This window comes from Macadamia integrifolia, chromosome 12 (assembly GCF_013358625.1).
Source record: "Macadamia integrifolia cultivar HAES 741 chromosome 12, SCU_Mint_v3, whole genome shotgun sequence".
Lineage (NCBI taxonomy): Eukaryota > Viridiplantae > Streptophyta > Magnoliopsida > Proteales > Proteaceae > Macadamia > Macadamia integrifolia.
The window spans coordinates 13080013-13095664 of NC_056568.1; the positions used below are offsets into that span (position 1 = coordinate 13080013).

At 35.6% G+C, this 15652-nt stretch overlaps 1 protein-coding gene across 1 annotated transcript; it reads right to left on the minus strand.

Annotated features, from left to right (window-relative positions):
* Positions 1–2515: 2515 nt before the first annotated feature.
* LOC122058119 (probable aquaporin PIP2-5) lies at positions 2516–4083 on the minus strand. The gene is made up of 3 exons (XM_042620615.1): positions 3638–4083; positions 3258–3553; positions 2516–3131 (listed from the first exon to the last, which is right to left on the minus strand). The coding sequence occupies exons 1-3, from the start codon at positions 3942–3944 to the stop codon at positions 2871–2873; spliced, it is 864 nt and encodes a 287-aa protein (XP_042476549.1). The 5' UTR covers positions 3945–4083; the 3' UTR covers positions 2516–2870.
* Positions 4084–15652: the final 11569 nt, after the last annotated feature.

A 15652-nucleotide genomic window follows, 5' to 3' on the forward strand; every position in this document is an offset into this window, starting at 1 on the left:
TAGATGGTTAGTCAATGGAGGGTAGGAGGAAATCTCTCTCTCTCTCTCTCTCTCACACACACACACACACACACACACACATATTCATTTAAACAACAGAAAAGCCCCAGCTCTCCCTTGGGGAAAAAAGATGCCACCTACTTCACCCTAATAAAAGGGACTGAAGGTCGCAAATAATGAGAAATATAAGCCCAATGATATTAGTATAGTAAGAAATAAGAGAAAGAATCCTAAGCACCCCAAAACCTAACCTGCGTTCTTAAAATTTTCTATTAGAAAAAGTAAATGAAATATATTTTGGGGATCATCTTCTCAATTCCATCTGTTTACTTGGATTTCTCAACATAATTAATGATAATTAACCCCACAGAATAGTGAATAAAGATAAAGAATGTAACACATCATCAACTTATTTCCAAATTCAAGAGCATCGCAACCAAGAATATCCAAAATCCTCTTCATCACTAAACTTGTTAATATTAATTAAGCCTAAGACATCGATTAGAGTAATCTATAGTTGCAAAGGGCTTTGTTTTCAAGGATGACAAGGATAAGCATGCATGGTGTTGGAGTTAAAGCACATGATTTCAGGCAGTTTCTTTCTCCAAGGATGTGTTAGGTGACTTTTTAGATATGAGACAAAAGACAGATAGGGAGAGGGTTGTCCTTAGGTCTTCCCCCATCTGGGTCCATTCTAGATTTTATTTGCTTTCTTTAAACAACTAATCAACTTTTGTTGGCAAGTATCTTCTTAAGTTTATAACAAATTAATTGAAAGTGACCTTGACATTCAATATATAGTTTGAAGGGAAAAGTGTCTGTGAACCACCACCCTGCCCTATTTCATCTCAAATTGATATATATATATATATATATATATATATTTTTATTTATCATTTCTCTTAAAAAAAAACCCTCTTAATATGAAAGGGTTTAGGCTACACTGATGGTTTAGAGAACCACTTTACTAAAAAATGGTTTAGAGAACCTTTACCCTAGTGTTAATTAAAAATACAATATATTAGATTATATAGATACATATATATATATATATATATACACACGTAACATGGGAAAGGGGAAATTTTCTATCTGAGAGTATGGCCCTACATCTACACCCCCTAGGTCTATATCTCTCCTCTTTCAATAGGGGGCGAAGATATCATTTCATTAGGGAGGAGAGAGATAGACACAAGGTGTAGTGTCGTAGGCTATGCATGCTCTTGAATTGAAAAGACTTTACCCATAAAAATCTACAAGTTCATTTTCATTCTCCTTGTGTTGTATATAGTAGAATACTTATTTTTCTTTGGTTGCACCTTATTTCCAAAGTTTTGAGTGGCATACATTTTAGTTATTCAAACTATAGAGTTTGTAATTCATTGAAACTAGCTATCATTATGAATATTGAGGTCATTTTCCTAGACTTATATTTGAAGGGAAAAAAAAAGGAATTATTTCTTTTCATCATTGTTTCAAAGGATGGTTAGGCCAGATCACGAGACTTCACATTGAATGGCATTCTCATAATCCATTGCTTATAGCAATTGATATCCGATAGACTAATACTCATTGTATGTATGTACACTTCTCCTTTTTATTATACTTTAATTGGTTTTATTGTACTGAAATTTTGAAGATTTCAGTAAAGGGAATAAGATTACCTTGTTACTAAAGTGTAATTTTTTTTATTCTTTTTCTTGCTCTAAATATGTGGACCCCATATGAATAATATATTTTTTAAGACAACCATTGATGTGGCATGCAAATTCCTTCTTCCAATAAATTTAATCAAGTTGTAATTTCTAGTGATCATTTTCAAATAAATTTCTTTAATGTCTAATTTGAATAAGATGTAGACATTTTTTGAATTCCTGACCCCAAATCAATCTGTGGAGATCTTTTTTTGGTTTGACTTGGTCCGATTCGATTCTTAATTCAATTCAATCTTTTGAGTGGAATCCGTTTACTAGTAGTTAAATCGTCTACATGCCAAACACGTACTTGGTTAACTATGGACACCATAGGAAACTCTGGCTATCCAAGGTGTCATTTTCCTAATGAGCAAGAAACACATTCAAAAGATTTCAATGAATCACACAAGAAGGTCTTTACTGAAAAAAAAATATATATTATTATAATAAAATTTGATGAAAAATAAGTTATTACTATTTTTTTTTTTTGCCCATCTAACCAAACAAACTTCTCTCAACAGGGATAAAATCTAATCATTTCACTTATATACTTAAGAAGACATACAAATCAAATTTTTCAAATTTTTTGAAAATCTTTTTTTACCCACATTAAGATTCACCCGTGTAAAATCGACTGGATATTCAACTCAAGTCAGTTTTATCAGCAGTCTAATTAATCCAACTAAATGGGGTGCCCTTTATGATTCCTTTTTATTCCACCAACTATATTCAATAAACCGTTTGGGACCTTTTGGCAAATTTCAGAGCTACTTTGGTGCATATGTCAAAGAATAATAATGTGGAAACATAAAGGAGACAAATTGTAACTAAGTCAAATGCACTTGTTGAAGGAGAAAAATACACCACCACTGATTAAAGATACATACACTAATGATAGAAAGAAAAATTCAGAAAAGCAAAAGCGATAGATAGAAAACACTCCCCCACTCACTAGACTCTCTCTCTCTCTCTCTCTCTCACCCCAAATAAGACTTGACATGGAAAAAGACATAACTGTTTTGTTTTATCTACATTTTCCATGGGTCTTCAAGCTAGGCCCCTCTTCACAGACTTGCAGACACCTCTCATTTATTACAATTCTCTCTTGAAAACACCGTCAACCAAACAACCACCAATATCACCAGGGTGCTCCTATTGAGGAAGAAGAGTGAAAGCTTAGTTGTGGGGGTTGCTTCTGAAGGAACCCAGAGCTTTAATGGCGGCGGCTCTAAGAATAAATTGGTGGTAGAAGGAAGCAAGGGCTGCTCCAATGAAAGGTCCAACCCAGAAGATCCAATGGTCATCCCAGACCTTGTCATGGTTGTAGATCACAGCAGCTCCAAAACTCCTAGCCGGATTAATGCCTGTGCCATCAATTGGGATGGTAGCCAAGTGAACCATAAAAACCGCGAACCCAATAGGGAGTGGTGCCAACACCTTCCAATATAAACATCAAAAACACATTTGTTAGTAATTCGAGGGTGCCCAAGTCCTTATAAGTCTTCACATCCGATGTAAAATTATTACTTTTCAAACTCGGATAAAGAAAAAGATTTTACTTACGGGGACATGAGAGTCTCTGGCGCTCCTCTTGGGGTCGGTGGCGGAGAAAACGGTGTAGACAAGGACGAAGGTACCAATGATCTCCGCACCCAAAGCCACTCCTTTGGTGTAGCCCGGTGCAACTACGTTTGCTCCGGCCTTGTACCCGGTGAAGTAGGACTGCTGGAATCCCTTAGCCAACCCTACTCCACAGATGCAACCAAGACACTGTGCTACCATGTACATCACTGCTCTGATCAGAGACACCTTCCTTGCTAGGAACAACCCGAACGTCACTGCCGGGTTTATGTGCCCACCTGACCACCACACACAAACAATTGCAGAAAATTAAAAAAAAAAAAATTCACGGTGGGTGAAGAGAAAAGAGTGAAAATACCCACCAGAGATACCGGCGGTGCAGTAAACGAGGATGAAGATCATGCCACCGAAAGCCCAAGCGATACCAAGGAGACCAACACCATTACAAGGATCAGAGGTCTTAGTCGGGTCGGACATATCCTTGTACCCGATAATCGTCAAGGTTCCAATATAAAGGAAAAGAACGGAAGCTACGAACTCAGCTATGAGGGCTCTATAGAAAGACCATTTGGTGAGTTCATGAAAGTTGAATAACGGCTCCGGAGGCGGGTCGTGGTAGTCCCGAGTTGTGAACTCGCCTGGCTGCGACACCTCCACTTCCTTCGCCATACCTTCACCAAATGGGACAGCAGAGACAGCTTTAGAGCTTCTGTGTTGGGTTGAGAAGGAGAGGGAGAAGGAGAAGGAGAAGGAGAAGGCGAAAGCTTGGATTTGTGTGTTACTAGAGGGTGATGCGAGTGATAGGAGAGTGAAGGGGGTAGGGGCCCTTTTTATGGATATTTTTTAGCTTAGACAGATATTTATTTATTAAAATTTAATTAATTGGGCCACCCTTGTCTCCACTAATTTCGATTTTAATTTGCTTTCATGGCCCCCACCTCTCTCTCTCTCTCTCTCTCTCTTTCAACCCTCTTTATGTTTTCGTGTGCGTGATCATTACAACGTTCGTGTGTTTCAGTAATTTCGATTTCTCTTTGTAAATTTAGGATTAGTCTAAATAAATTTGGTGATATAATTTGTTTTTTGACCGTTAGCAGTTGGGATAGAGAGAAGTTCTTTCCTCCTAGTTATTTAATATAGAGACCGATTCAATTTGTCCAACTTATTACTTTCCAAAATTTACTATTCATTAATACCAACGGCAAGAAATAGGTGAACACACCCCTACACTCCTCCCCCACACACCCCCCCAAAAAAAAAAAAAAAAATTCTACTAAAAATAATAGTCAATAAAACTCAAAGGTCTAATATGGAGGCTTAAGGATCGGAGTCTGGACTCTGGATCAGCTCCCCCATTGGTGGAAAGTAAAAATTCTTCATGTACGGCTTTGTGTCACAATATATGCAAAAAGTACTTGAAGACATGGTCAATAAAACTCAACAGTATAATATGGAAATTAAGGTTGGCAGTCTTGATCAACTCCCGTACGTGGAGAGTAATGACTTTTTGGTATCGTATGATGACGTTTTTACAATTTATATGTTTAGAAATAGCATAAACAAATTTTTATGTTTCTGGGAATAGAAAAGGATTTTTGATTGTTCGATAAACCTGTTTCTTGAATCGATTTGTGCACACAATATTGTTTGATAACATGCTCCTAACTTTTGAGCTTGAGAAGAGTCATGTTCTCACTTTTAGGTTTTTTTATCGGGCATAAATCCATAATTTGTGGCCTTCACTTGTTTCTAAAAAGGACGAAGTCGTTTCTTGTAATATAAATTTTCATAAATTCCTATTTATGTTTCTAAAAACAGGTGGAACAAAACAAGATTATCATACACTTTTTTACCCTATTTCTCTGTTTCTAGGAATGGGAAAACGCAAAAACGTGTTTTTAGGAATGTTGTCAAACGGTGCCTTCAAGTATGATTTGGTGACAACACGCAATGCAAAGTGATGGCATAATTAATAAGACTAAGAGCCTAATATGGAGACTAAAGGGTTTAGAATCTCGATCAGCTCCCGTACGTGGAGAGTAATAACTTTTCATGTACAATTTGTAACAACATGCAAACGGTATGTGAAGCCTTCAAGTATGGAGAGCTATTCCGGGCTCAATTCCAGGGATTTATCCCCTACAAAATCACTAATAATTTTTCGTAAATAAATTAAAGATTCTTTTGGGCATTAGCATACTATTCAGATATAATGCTTCACTGTTTACTATTTAACATTAGATGAGTTAATTCATGTAATACATAAATTAATTTATGTCTCAATATTTAAATTTTAGTCGTTTAACCAAAAAAAAAAAAATGTTAAAAGTTAACTCAAATTAAGAAATGAAAGCAGCTTAAACTCTAATTCAAGGTTTATTAATAAAATCATCAAATGTCACCTACTAGAAATGAATATAACATATGAAACAACATATTTTGTTATTCTAATTATTTCCTCTACTCATTTTGAATTGAATTTGTACAAAAGTGATGTTTGTTGTCTAGTCTAACCTCAAAAAGATTTATATATGTACCACCATATTATACTTCATTCGGTATAGTGATAACTAGATTGTTCCCATAAATTGCTGGATTATATAAATATATAATGCAGCTTCTCTAGATTCTTGTGCTTTAGTTGGTAAACAAGTGGAAGTTTTCAATTACATCCAAAACTACATAAAAATATGTTAAACATTTTCGAGCAACCTATTTAGGCACCTAAAACCTCTCTAATTTTATATTCCTTCTAATCTCTAGCATCCTTTGTCTTGTTTCCTTTATACTTCCCTTCCCCTTGTTGACCCTTTCAAGAAATACTTCTACTTCATCTTCGCATTCAGATTCTCCACACCCAATGAATGGTGTGAGATGTGATGGGATGGTTACCTCCAATGGAGGGGATCTACCTCCCTATGGAAGGTCCCTGGTCCTAAAATCTTTACCGTTGGATGTTATTACCAGGTAACCTCACATGTAAAACCGTAAATCGTAACTAATTAATAATTTTAAAAATAAACGACATCTACCTTCTCCCACTACCAAAAAGGAAAGAGGGAATGGTCGTAAAGAGGAAAAAGAATTTCTTCCCCCCTTTGTCCATACACCATATTGCGTGTCTAGTGGACCTTAGATCATCTTCACCGTTGGATCTTAAATTTCAAATATTTTTATAGACGTTTGAGCCGTGGGTCAAAAATCAAAAGTCTTCGGGAAATAGACGACACGTGGAACATTCTCGTCCTTATCTGTGTTGCGTCGGAAATCTCGGGTGGCATAATAACCTAATAAAAGTTCCATGCCTCTAACCAAGGACATGGAGACACATAGCTAAATGGACGGCTACAGATCCCCGGACCATTCGTCAAGATTCTGCAACTTTCGTTTCGTGGGCCCCACATGGATGGTTTCGAACTGCCTCCCGTCACGTTCCCAATTTGGCCTTTTGCTAGTGTTTGTAAGATACCATAAGGGTGTGTTTGGTTCGGTAAATCAATTGGGAGACATTCTTTATAATTATATTTCTTAATTTTTTGGGTTGTTTGGTTTCACTAGAATGACCTTCATATGTGATGCACCTTCTTTCAATGAATAACCATATTACAAAGGATGTCTCTCAAATATGAATTTACGTCAACACTAATATTCAGATCTAAGCAACATTCTTGCACCTTAATATAAAAGGAAAAAATGGAACAGATACTCTACGGAAGCCATAAAACCTGTGACCTTCATCGATTTGAGCTTCACAATTGGTTCAATACCTTCTCACCCACGAAGGAAACAATCTACCCCCGACGACTGGTTCGATATCCTCTCCCCCACGAACGAAATAGAGTCTACCGTCGGTGATTGCAGTCTAATCCCCTGCAGGTGATCACTTAATGACTATTCAATTCCAGAAAGATCACCCTAACTTTCTTCTTTGAATCTGCGCTAATCGTAAGAGAGAGAGAGAGAGAGCCATGGCTTCTGTAGTTCTCAGGCAATCGGACGGCAGTTCGATGTAGTGGATGGCGACTGAGACTCGAGCTGTTGTTTCGAGGGCTTTTGCATCTGTTTTAGTTGAAGCGGACATCGTTGATATTTGAGCTCCTTGTAAGTTCATTTCCTTCTCTTCTTTTATTTTTTGCCCTCGTTTTTGCTCTTCTTATTTATTCATTTATCTGCCATAACTGGATTTTTTTTTCTTAATTTTGTTCCTTCATTTGTTCATGTTGGTGGGTAACTAATGCTTTTTCAAGAAATTTGGCTGAAGATGTAGTTTCTTACCTACGAATTTCCTAGTATTGAAATTTAAAATTTTAACATTTTCTTTAGTTGCTTGATCTGCCAAATGGGTTGCATAATTTTAATATGAACATAATTACTCTGTTTTTGTTGTGAAACTTGACATAATTACATTGATTGAGCGTTCGAAGCTTTTATGTGACAATTTTGTGTGCATTTGTGAGGTCCTATATTATTTGTTTGCATTTGCAAACTCTTTTTATCCAACATTCTGTATTTTCTATGAGATCTTATCTACTTTGTCAATGAAACAAACAATTGATGGTCTACCCATCTCATTTTCCAGGGCACATTCATTGGGGTTTGTTCTAAAGCTCATGCGCCTAGTTACATGAACAACTTCGATAAGCTGTAGGCCAAAGGGATTGATTTTGTAATTTGTGTGGCCGTCAATGACCCATATGTTATGAAGAGCTGGGTAGAGAAGCTTGAAGCAACTGATTGTACCACTTCAATATAATCAAACAATTTTATAGGAAGAATCACTATACAGGATTAGGGCAATTAAACAGTTTTACATGAAGAATCACTACACAGATTCAAGGTAATCAAACAGTTTTCCAACAAGAAACATGTACTAGACTCAAAGCAACCAAACGATTTTTCAATTAGATAAGTAGTTTAAAATAATGTCTCTCAAAACATTGACATCCATATTCGATGAATGCACCATTTAATTTACATAGCTGAACGCACCCTAAAGGGATGATTTCACGCCGTTTATAATACATAGAGGGGTATTTTTGGAATTAAAAGCTCACCCTTCTGCGAGAAGTAGAGAGGGCGACTACGTAACGCTATTCTTGCTGACGCACATTCAACGGAAGACACGTGTTCCTTTTTCTGTTTCGAGAATGGGCATGGGATCGTTTGATTTGGATCGATTAGCTCATCTCAGACCAAAACTGAAGAGAGGTGGGGAGATGAAGCCGTGGGTTGGTTGGTTGGTTTGTTTTTGTTTTTTTTTTTTACAGAAATGCCCTGTACCATGACAATGCAATCGAGGTTAGTTTTGTCATTTGAGGTTCTAGGTGGGTGGCTTCTACGATGGACCTGGGGAAGTTTCTAGATATTTTGTTATCCCAACTTGTAGTAAAAAGTTAAAACCACTGACGTCGTAGCAATAAGGCCTTTATGGATACCTACGAAGATGATGGGGCAGGTGGATGGATCATTATGGATGAGGACCCGGATTGAGGACTGACGACCCACTGTTTAACCGTCAATGTATGCGATGTATGTGTATGATCAAGATATGGGACATGAAATATAGCATTATAAAAGCCACGTCATTCCTGAAAAGGAAATGTGGGGCACACAGCAGACTCAACCATTGATATCAGATTGGATAAGAAGAGCAGTCCTCCTAGGTGGGCCACTCCCACATTAGATGGCTGAGAGGCACTTCGAGTGCATGCCTTGTTGGTGCTAATCATCCAATGCAGGGGTTGACGCATTGAAGACTAAAGAGGATCTAGATCCCCAACAGAGCAAAGTGAAACGATTTAGTTCCACCTGCCTCTAAAATTGAGATTCTCATGTTCCATGAACAGTGTGAGGTGAGGAAGTTTAAATCTTTTACGATGAGCAGTAAGTGACACTGAGAAACTAATGATTAAAAAAGCTCTAATAATGCATCTCAGTTGAATCCTTACTTATTCCTCACTATCTCACTATAAAAGATTTTGATGCGACATATGGAGAGTGATGACCTGCAATGGGAGAGGAACCTCTCTCTAAGAGTGACACCTCACTTAACCCCCACATGACTATACCCATTGTCCAGAGCCCCAGGCATCTTCTCCAGGGATTCTGATTCTTTCTTGTGGTCCGTAGAAAGAATCACAACAGAATATTTCACATCCTGAGAGCTTATCACTAAACTAAACCACTAGTATCATCTCTTGTACTATACAGATAATGTCTCTATTAAGCGTAACCAACATAACTTATATAAATATAAATGGGGAAAAAAATAAGATATAAATATATATATTATTATCCTTGGAACCATTGACATCACGTAGGTTTTCCAAGTGCAATTGCCCTTGCACCTGAATCTTGTCTACTGTTCTATATACCCAGTTACCAACTCTCTCACACTCACAATCTTTATCTATGTTAAGACCCCCACCAAAGGTGGTCCCCATAAACCCATGAATATTGTGAGATGAAGTGGAGTGGTTACTTGTAGGGCAGAGGAGTCTAGTTCTCTTTTTCTTCCTAGTAATTCTTTTGATACTATTTCAATCTATTATGTCATATATTAATAAAATCGATCAATGCCTAAGCCAGTGGTGTGGTTTGAGAAACCCTTCTCACTCTAGTGTAGTAGAAAATCTTTTTCTTGTGCAATGTTTTGAAATTTTAAAAATTTACTTAAGTCTAACACAAGAGGTAAAATGTATGTAGTATGAATGCATGAGCCGTAGTACTGGTAAAACACTAAGGGGTTTGGATTATCTATCCACATGGGTCGTGGGGTGCCTATCCACATTGGGAATTACCTATGAAATGGAATCTCCATCTCAATTGAATCTATTATAAATAATGAAGATTCTATTTTATAGGTGCTCTTTTCATATGGGGAGGCTCCCTACGAGGGTAGAGACTAGAGAATCAGCGTAAGCAAGAAAAACAGGGACCCACCAGAATAAGCTAAATGTTTGTGCGTGTGACACGTGGATCAGATGGTTTGGTCTCGTGCCAATAATTAGTGGCAGTAGAAGTGGTGGGAGTTGGTAGGGAAAGAAAAGCCCTTTTCGGCATGCATCAACCGGCCATCATCATCATCATCATCCTTAAGCATTTCCAGCATTAGCCGACCATGGAAAATCATCATCTTCTTCTTTCATTCAGTGCTCCTCCAAACCAATCATCTCTTGCCACATCTACCATTTCCGCAATTCTATCCAATGACAGGTTCCCTGATCATTTTTTCTTCTGTTTATTCCTAATTCTATGCTGGAATAAGGTCACATTGCTTTTTTAAAATTCTCTCCCTTATTATTATTATTATTATTATTATTATTATTATTCTTATTATTATTGTTACAAGAAAAGGAATGCTAATAAGCATGCACTCTCATTGCACGAAATCAGGTATCCCTTTTTTCTCCTATTATTTTTTTAAGGGTAAGAGAACGCTTATCAGTCACATATCTATTGCATCAATACACGGATTAATGGGAGAACATGTGGAAATATCGACCACATGGAGTTGGGTGGTCTTTTCACACAACCTGTGTCTTAGCGTAGATGGCGCGACCGATTAACTTCTTTTTTTTACCCTTATTTTAATGTGAAAGTATTCAAACTAGGAAAGTGGATGTCCCATTCACTGGAAGAAAGTGGTGGAATATTATGATTTTCTTCCCTAACCTAACATGGTTTTAAAAATCAGATCAGATAAAAAAGAATTGATCAGAACCACTCAGATCACATCGATATACCGAGTTTTGAACGGTCCTATATTGATTCTACCAAAATCAAACAGGATTCAACAAAAATGCCTTATATGAGTCATAAGGTCAAGCATAAATTAGTTGTTATAGCAGTTGTAAAAAACAAATAAATAAATAAAAATTAATGTGTGTAAGTAAAAGATTAACCAGGCAATAGGTATAAGACCTTGACAAACTATTATATTAATGAAAATATAAGTACAAATAAAAAATGACTTACTTGTTCAATTGATCTTCTGAAACAGTAGCAGAAATTAAGTAGAGTTGAGTCGTTTAGTATGTATACTCTCAAGGTATTTGAACACCCCATATATTTGTATGTAACCGGGTTGACCCTACGTTCTCACTTCTAAGATGAAACAACTCCCAAATTGACTAAGGTGCACTTCCAATAATCAGTTCCAATAGGTATGTCCGAAGGTAATACTCAGAAACTCACAGGAAATCGATACAAGAAAGAAAATAGAGGACGGAAGCACTTGCGGAGAACAGAGAAGTAAAAAACTCTCATAGAATGTATTTTGTACAATACCCAACCAAAATCAGAGTTCTGTATATATGGAATGTAAGCCTCTGTATACGAATGTGTATATTTGTACAAGTACCCATAGGTATACTGGTGTGACTCTATGCATGTATGGGACAATATATCCTATACTGATAACGTGTAAGGGTGTGAAACTTTCAACATGTAAACAGTAGGTTCTTTGAACCACCCATCGAGGTCAGCCACAACTAAGGGACGTGCGATTCAAAAGCACCCCAGGAACCCCCACACACACACATAACAAAGGAGAGTGCCTCTCCAAAGGGCTTGCACCCTTAACAATCATTCTTATATATATATATATATATATATATATCTCAAAGTTTTCTTCCATCCCTAAGCAATATGGGACTAAACTTTTGTGAGTTGTTTTTAGCTCATACACAACTCCACAAGTGCTAAAGATAAAATAGTAATAGTAGAAGAGACTTTTGAGGGGGAAAGCTGAATTTCAAAAAGACTACTTTGGATTTCAAAAAGACCATTTTGAAAAGACCAATTTAATCATAGTATGAAACTTAAATTCCAACAATGTGCTTAATTAATGAGTAAATGGAATTGATAATGAGTCTGAATATAACAATTTAAACTTCGCTAGGAGTATGTTCTCATTAATCATTTTTAAACTTTTTTTTTTCAAAGTAATGTGTCGGGTCTGAGGGGCTTCAAGATCTAATCTGGCTGAAAAGTCACAACCCTGTTGTGTACAATATTGAGCTTCGCTTAAACATTTTTAATAACTCATTGCAAAAAAAAAAAAAAAAGGAAACAATTACTTAGATTGGCCACCTATTTTGCCTATGTTGATAGTGATGTGACAATTTCATTTAGTGGATATATAGGGAATCTTATCCGAAAAATATATATAGAGAATAATCTAGATTGGTTACATCTTAAATTTTATAGTCAAATTCAATCAAAAATGTACCCTTACATACATTCTCATATCTTTTAGATTGGGGCTTGCACATTTCAAAAATTTTTTTTTTCTCTTAATATACTTATTAGTTTTGATAGATTCCTTCTTAGAAAAAATAAATAAATAAATAAAAGTGAAGAACAAAATAATAAAAATTTTGCCAATAATTTTAACTCAAGAAATTTATGGACTAACAAATGTATGGATACAAATTCTCATACAAGTAAATAAATACAATAAATATGTGAAATTAAGCATGATGTTGTAATCATCTATAAATATAAACAATCAACGTCCTTGAAAAAAAAAGTAATCCACTTAAAAAATTAACATTTGCTATACAAAAATTTGCTTCCAATTCATGATAAATGAATTGATCTACCCACTGTAAAGTAGAATTATATAAAGAGCAAGGTGATGGCGTCTGATTAATTAATATGAGATTTTCATAGTTTTATTTCTTCCACAGCCTATGTTTTGAGGCCTCTCAATTAAGTCCCAATATGGCCCAAATATTTGCTTGGTGGGAACTTCATGCACATTCATATTTTCTGAATATGTAGTACAGGTTAGTTTAAATATATATATATATATATATATGGGAAAAGGTTAGGTATGCAGTCGATATCAAGTATGCTAGCACCCACTGTGTCTATCTCTCTTTTCCCTTTTTCTGAAATGACCCTCATATCCTTCCTAAATGATACTCCATCATGTGATCCTATTGGTGCTATCTGCTAGCATACTTGATATGGACGGCATACCTATCCCTCTCCCTATATATATATATATATATATTTGAAAAGTTCGGGTTCAATCCAGTTCATCCACATGAAGATAGAGGGTATAAAAATGAAGGGCAAGGGATTGACAAGCTGCTGGTCGGTGTGAGATGGAATCTCTCACACCAAGCCAATGGGTCTACAAAAGAGGACATTGCATAGTTCATATATAAGGGATTCACTTATGATACCATATGGGGGACATCACTTCTTCAAAATTTATTTATGTTTCAACTTTGACAACTTTGGGATAATTTTAATTTTTTTTTTTTTTCCATTGACACTAGAAGCATAAAATCCTAAAATGTTCGGTTGAATAGAGAAATTAAATTAAGGGAAAAAGAAACATTGAAGGTAGTGTGACCTCTAAACCTAGACAAAGGGAGGGGCGAAATGAACATCCACCCCCAAGAAAAATAGAAATCTCGCCACTATTGATGCTTCAGCTTGTGCTTCCATTGGTCCCCACACTAGTGTAGAGGCCACGCTGCCTTTTAGGGAACCTTCTTCCTTAAATTTAAAACTTGACACATGGTTAATCAAAGGAAAACTTTCCATTTGATTGTTGATTTGGCTAAAGATTTCCTCCATATGTATAGCGCAAAAAAAGTCTGGCCAAATATGCAAGAAGTTGTCTTTGCTTTTTATTATTTTAATAGGAAGAGAATTTTCACCCATTGAAAATTCATCAATGAAATGATTTTAAAAAAGGACTAGTAGTTTCGACTTCATCAACAACAAGTGGGAGTATAATAAAGGAAAACATTCAACAAATTTTTTTTTTTCTGGCAGAAAAAATATGCATAATGTTCTGTTTGAAACAAATGCATGCATAGTACCATAGAGTTTTGAACAGTAAGATTGCTATATATATTAGACGTAATATGGGTGGGAACCATGCATGCAATGGTTTGAGAGAGGTAAAATAAAAACCATTAAAAACCACGCGACAATAATTGATAGAATTCAGAAGTTTCTAGAAGGGTTTTATTTGTGGTGCTATTATTTCCTCTCAATAATTCTTAACCAAAGTAATTCATACCATGCCATTGCCACCTTAAGAGTTTTGTTCGCAGTGCTAGTATTTCCGTCTAAATAACTCTTAACAAAAAATACTATGTTTGGTAGCTTAAAAAAGAAAAAAAAAATTCAATTTAAGGAGAGAGATAAACACAAAAAAAAGTATTGTATAATTACAATTTTTATCTTGTTATCTTTTTATCTTTTTATTTAGTCAAAGTGATGCATTCCATGCCATTGCCCGCATTAAACAACAGTGTATGAGAGAGAGAGAGAGAGAGAGAGAGAGAGAGAGAGAGAGAGAGAGAGAGAGAGAGAGAGAGAGAGAGACGTCCGCTTCTTTATCATTGTTGTCCACATTTGATATACACACTAATACTCACAAGCAACAAAGAAGGAGATGGGGTAATTGTGATTCATTATTAAATTGATGGAGTTATAGGTACATTTAGATAGGAGAAAATAAAATTGATGGAAGAAGCTTAAGTGATAAGCCCTAATGAAAGATGATTGGGAACTGCGATTTGTTAATTTGTTGCTGAATAAACCTGCAAGAAACGGTGGAGAGTCAAAGAGGATTAATATAATTAATTCACTTTTTTTTTCTAATTAATTTAGAACTCATATGGTAATGTCCCATGATGTCCTTAATTAGTCCCAACAAATCTCCTCACCTACTCTTAAACCACGGATTGCTTACTGCACATTAGGCCATAAGGGTTGGGATACAAAATTTTACGTACAACACGAGAGAGTGGGGAACATATGCCGCATATATTTATATTTTCTATTCCCATCGTGAGTTGTCAATTTTAGAGTCAAAGACAAAATAAATTTAGGGTGTCCTAACCTACCTTTTACACACGCTCTATCTCTTTAAATGACACCCAATAGGTTTGTTAGAACTTGACATCTTCTTTTGATTGCTCTTTATTTAGTTGTCGAGATAAAAATAATTTGTAAATAATTTATCATTAAATTATTATAAACTATCCTTGTATGATTTATTCCTATTAAAAAAATTATACTAAAAGGGTAAAAAAAAAAATTTTGATTATAAATTATTTAATAATTTAGTGGATATCAATGAGAAAATCCTTATATATGAAATGGGTTCTTTTAACTGTCAGAAGAGGGCACTGCAAGCACTTTGTAGAGGGATTGACACATAAATAAACTACACGTTAAGTTAATTGGGGAGAGTGAGAGAATGTGTTCCTATTGATGTCAATTCATTATACAGAGGCCCACATATTTTAATAAAATTCTAGATATTATCTATGACATATATCCAAAGACAAAATAAATTGAGTGTCTCTCACTCTAAACAAGAAAAGAAGAACAGATCTTAT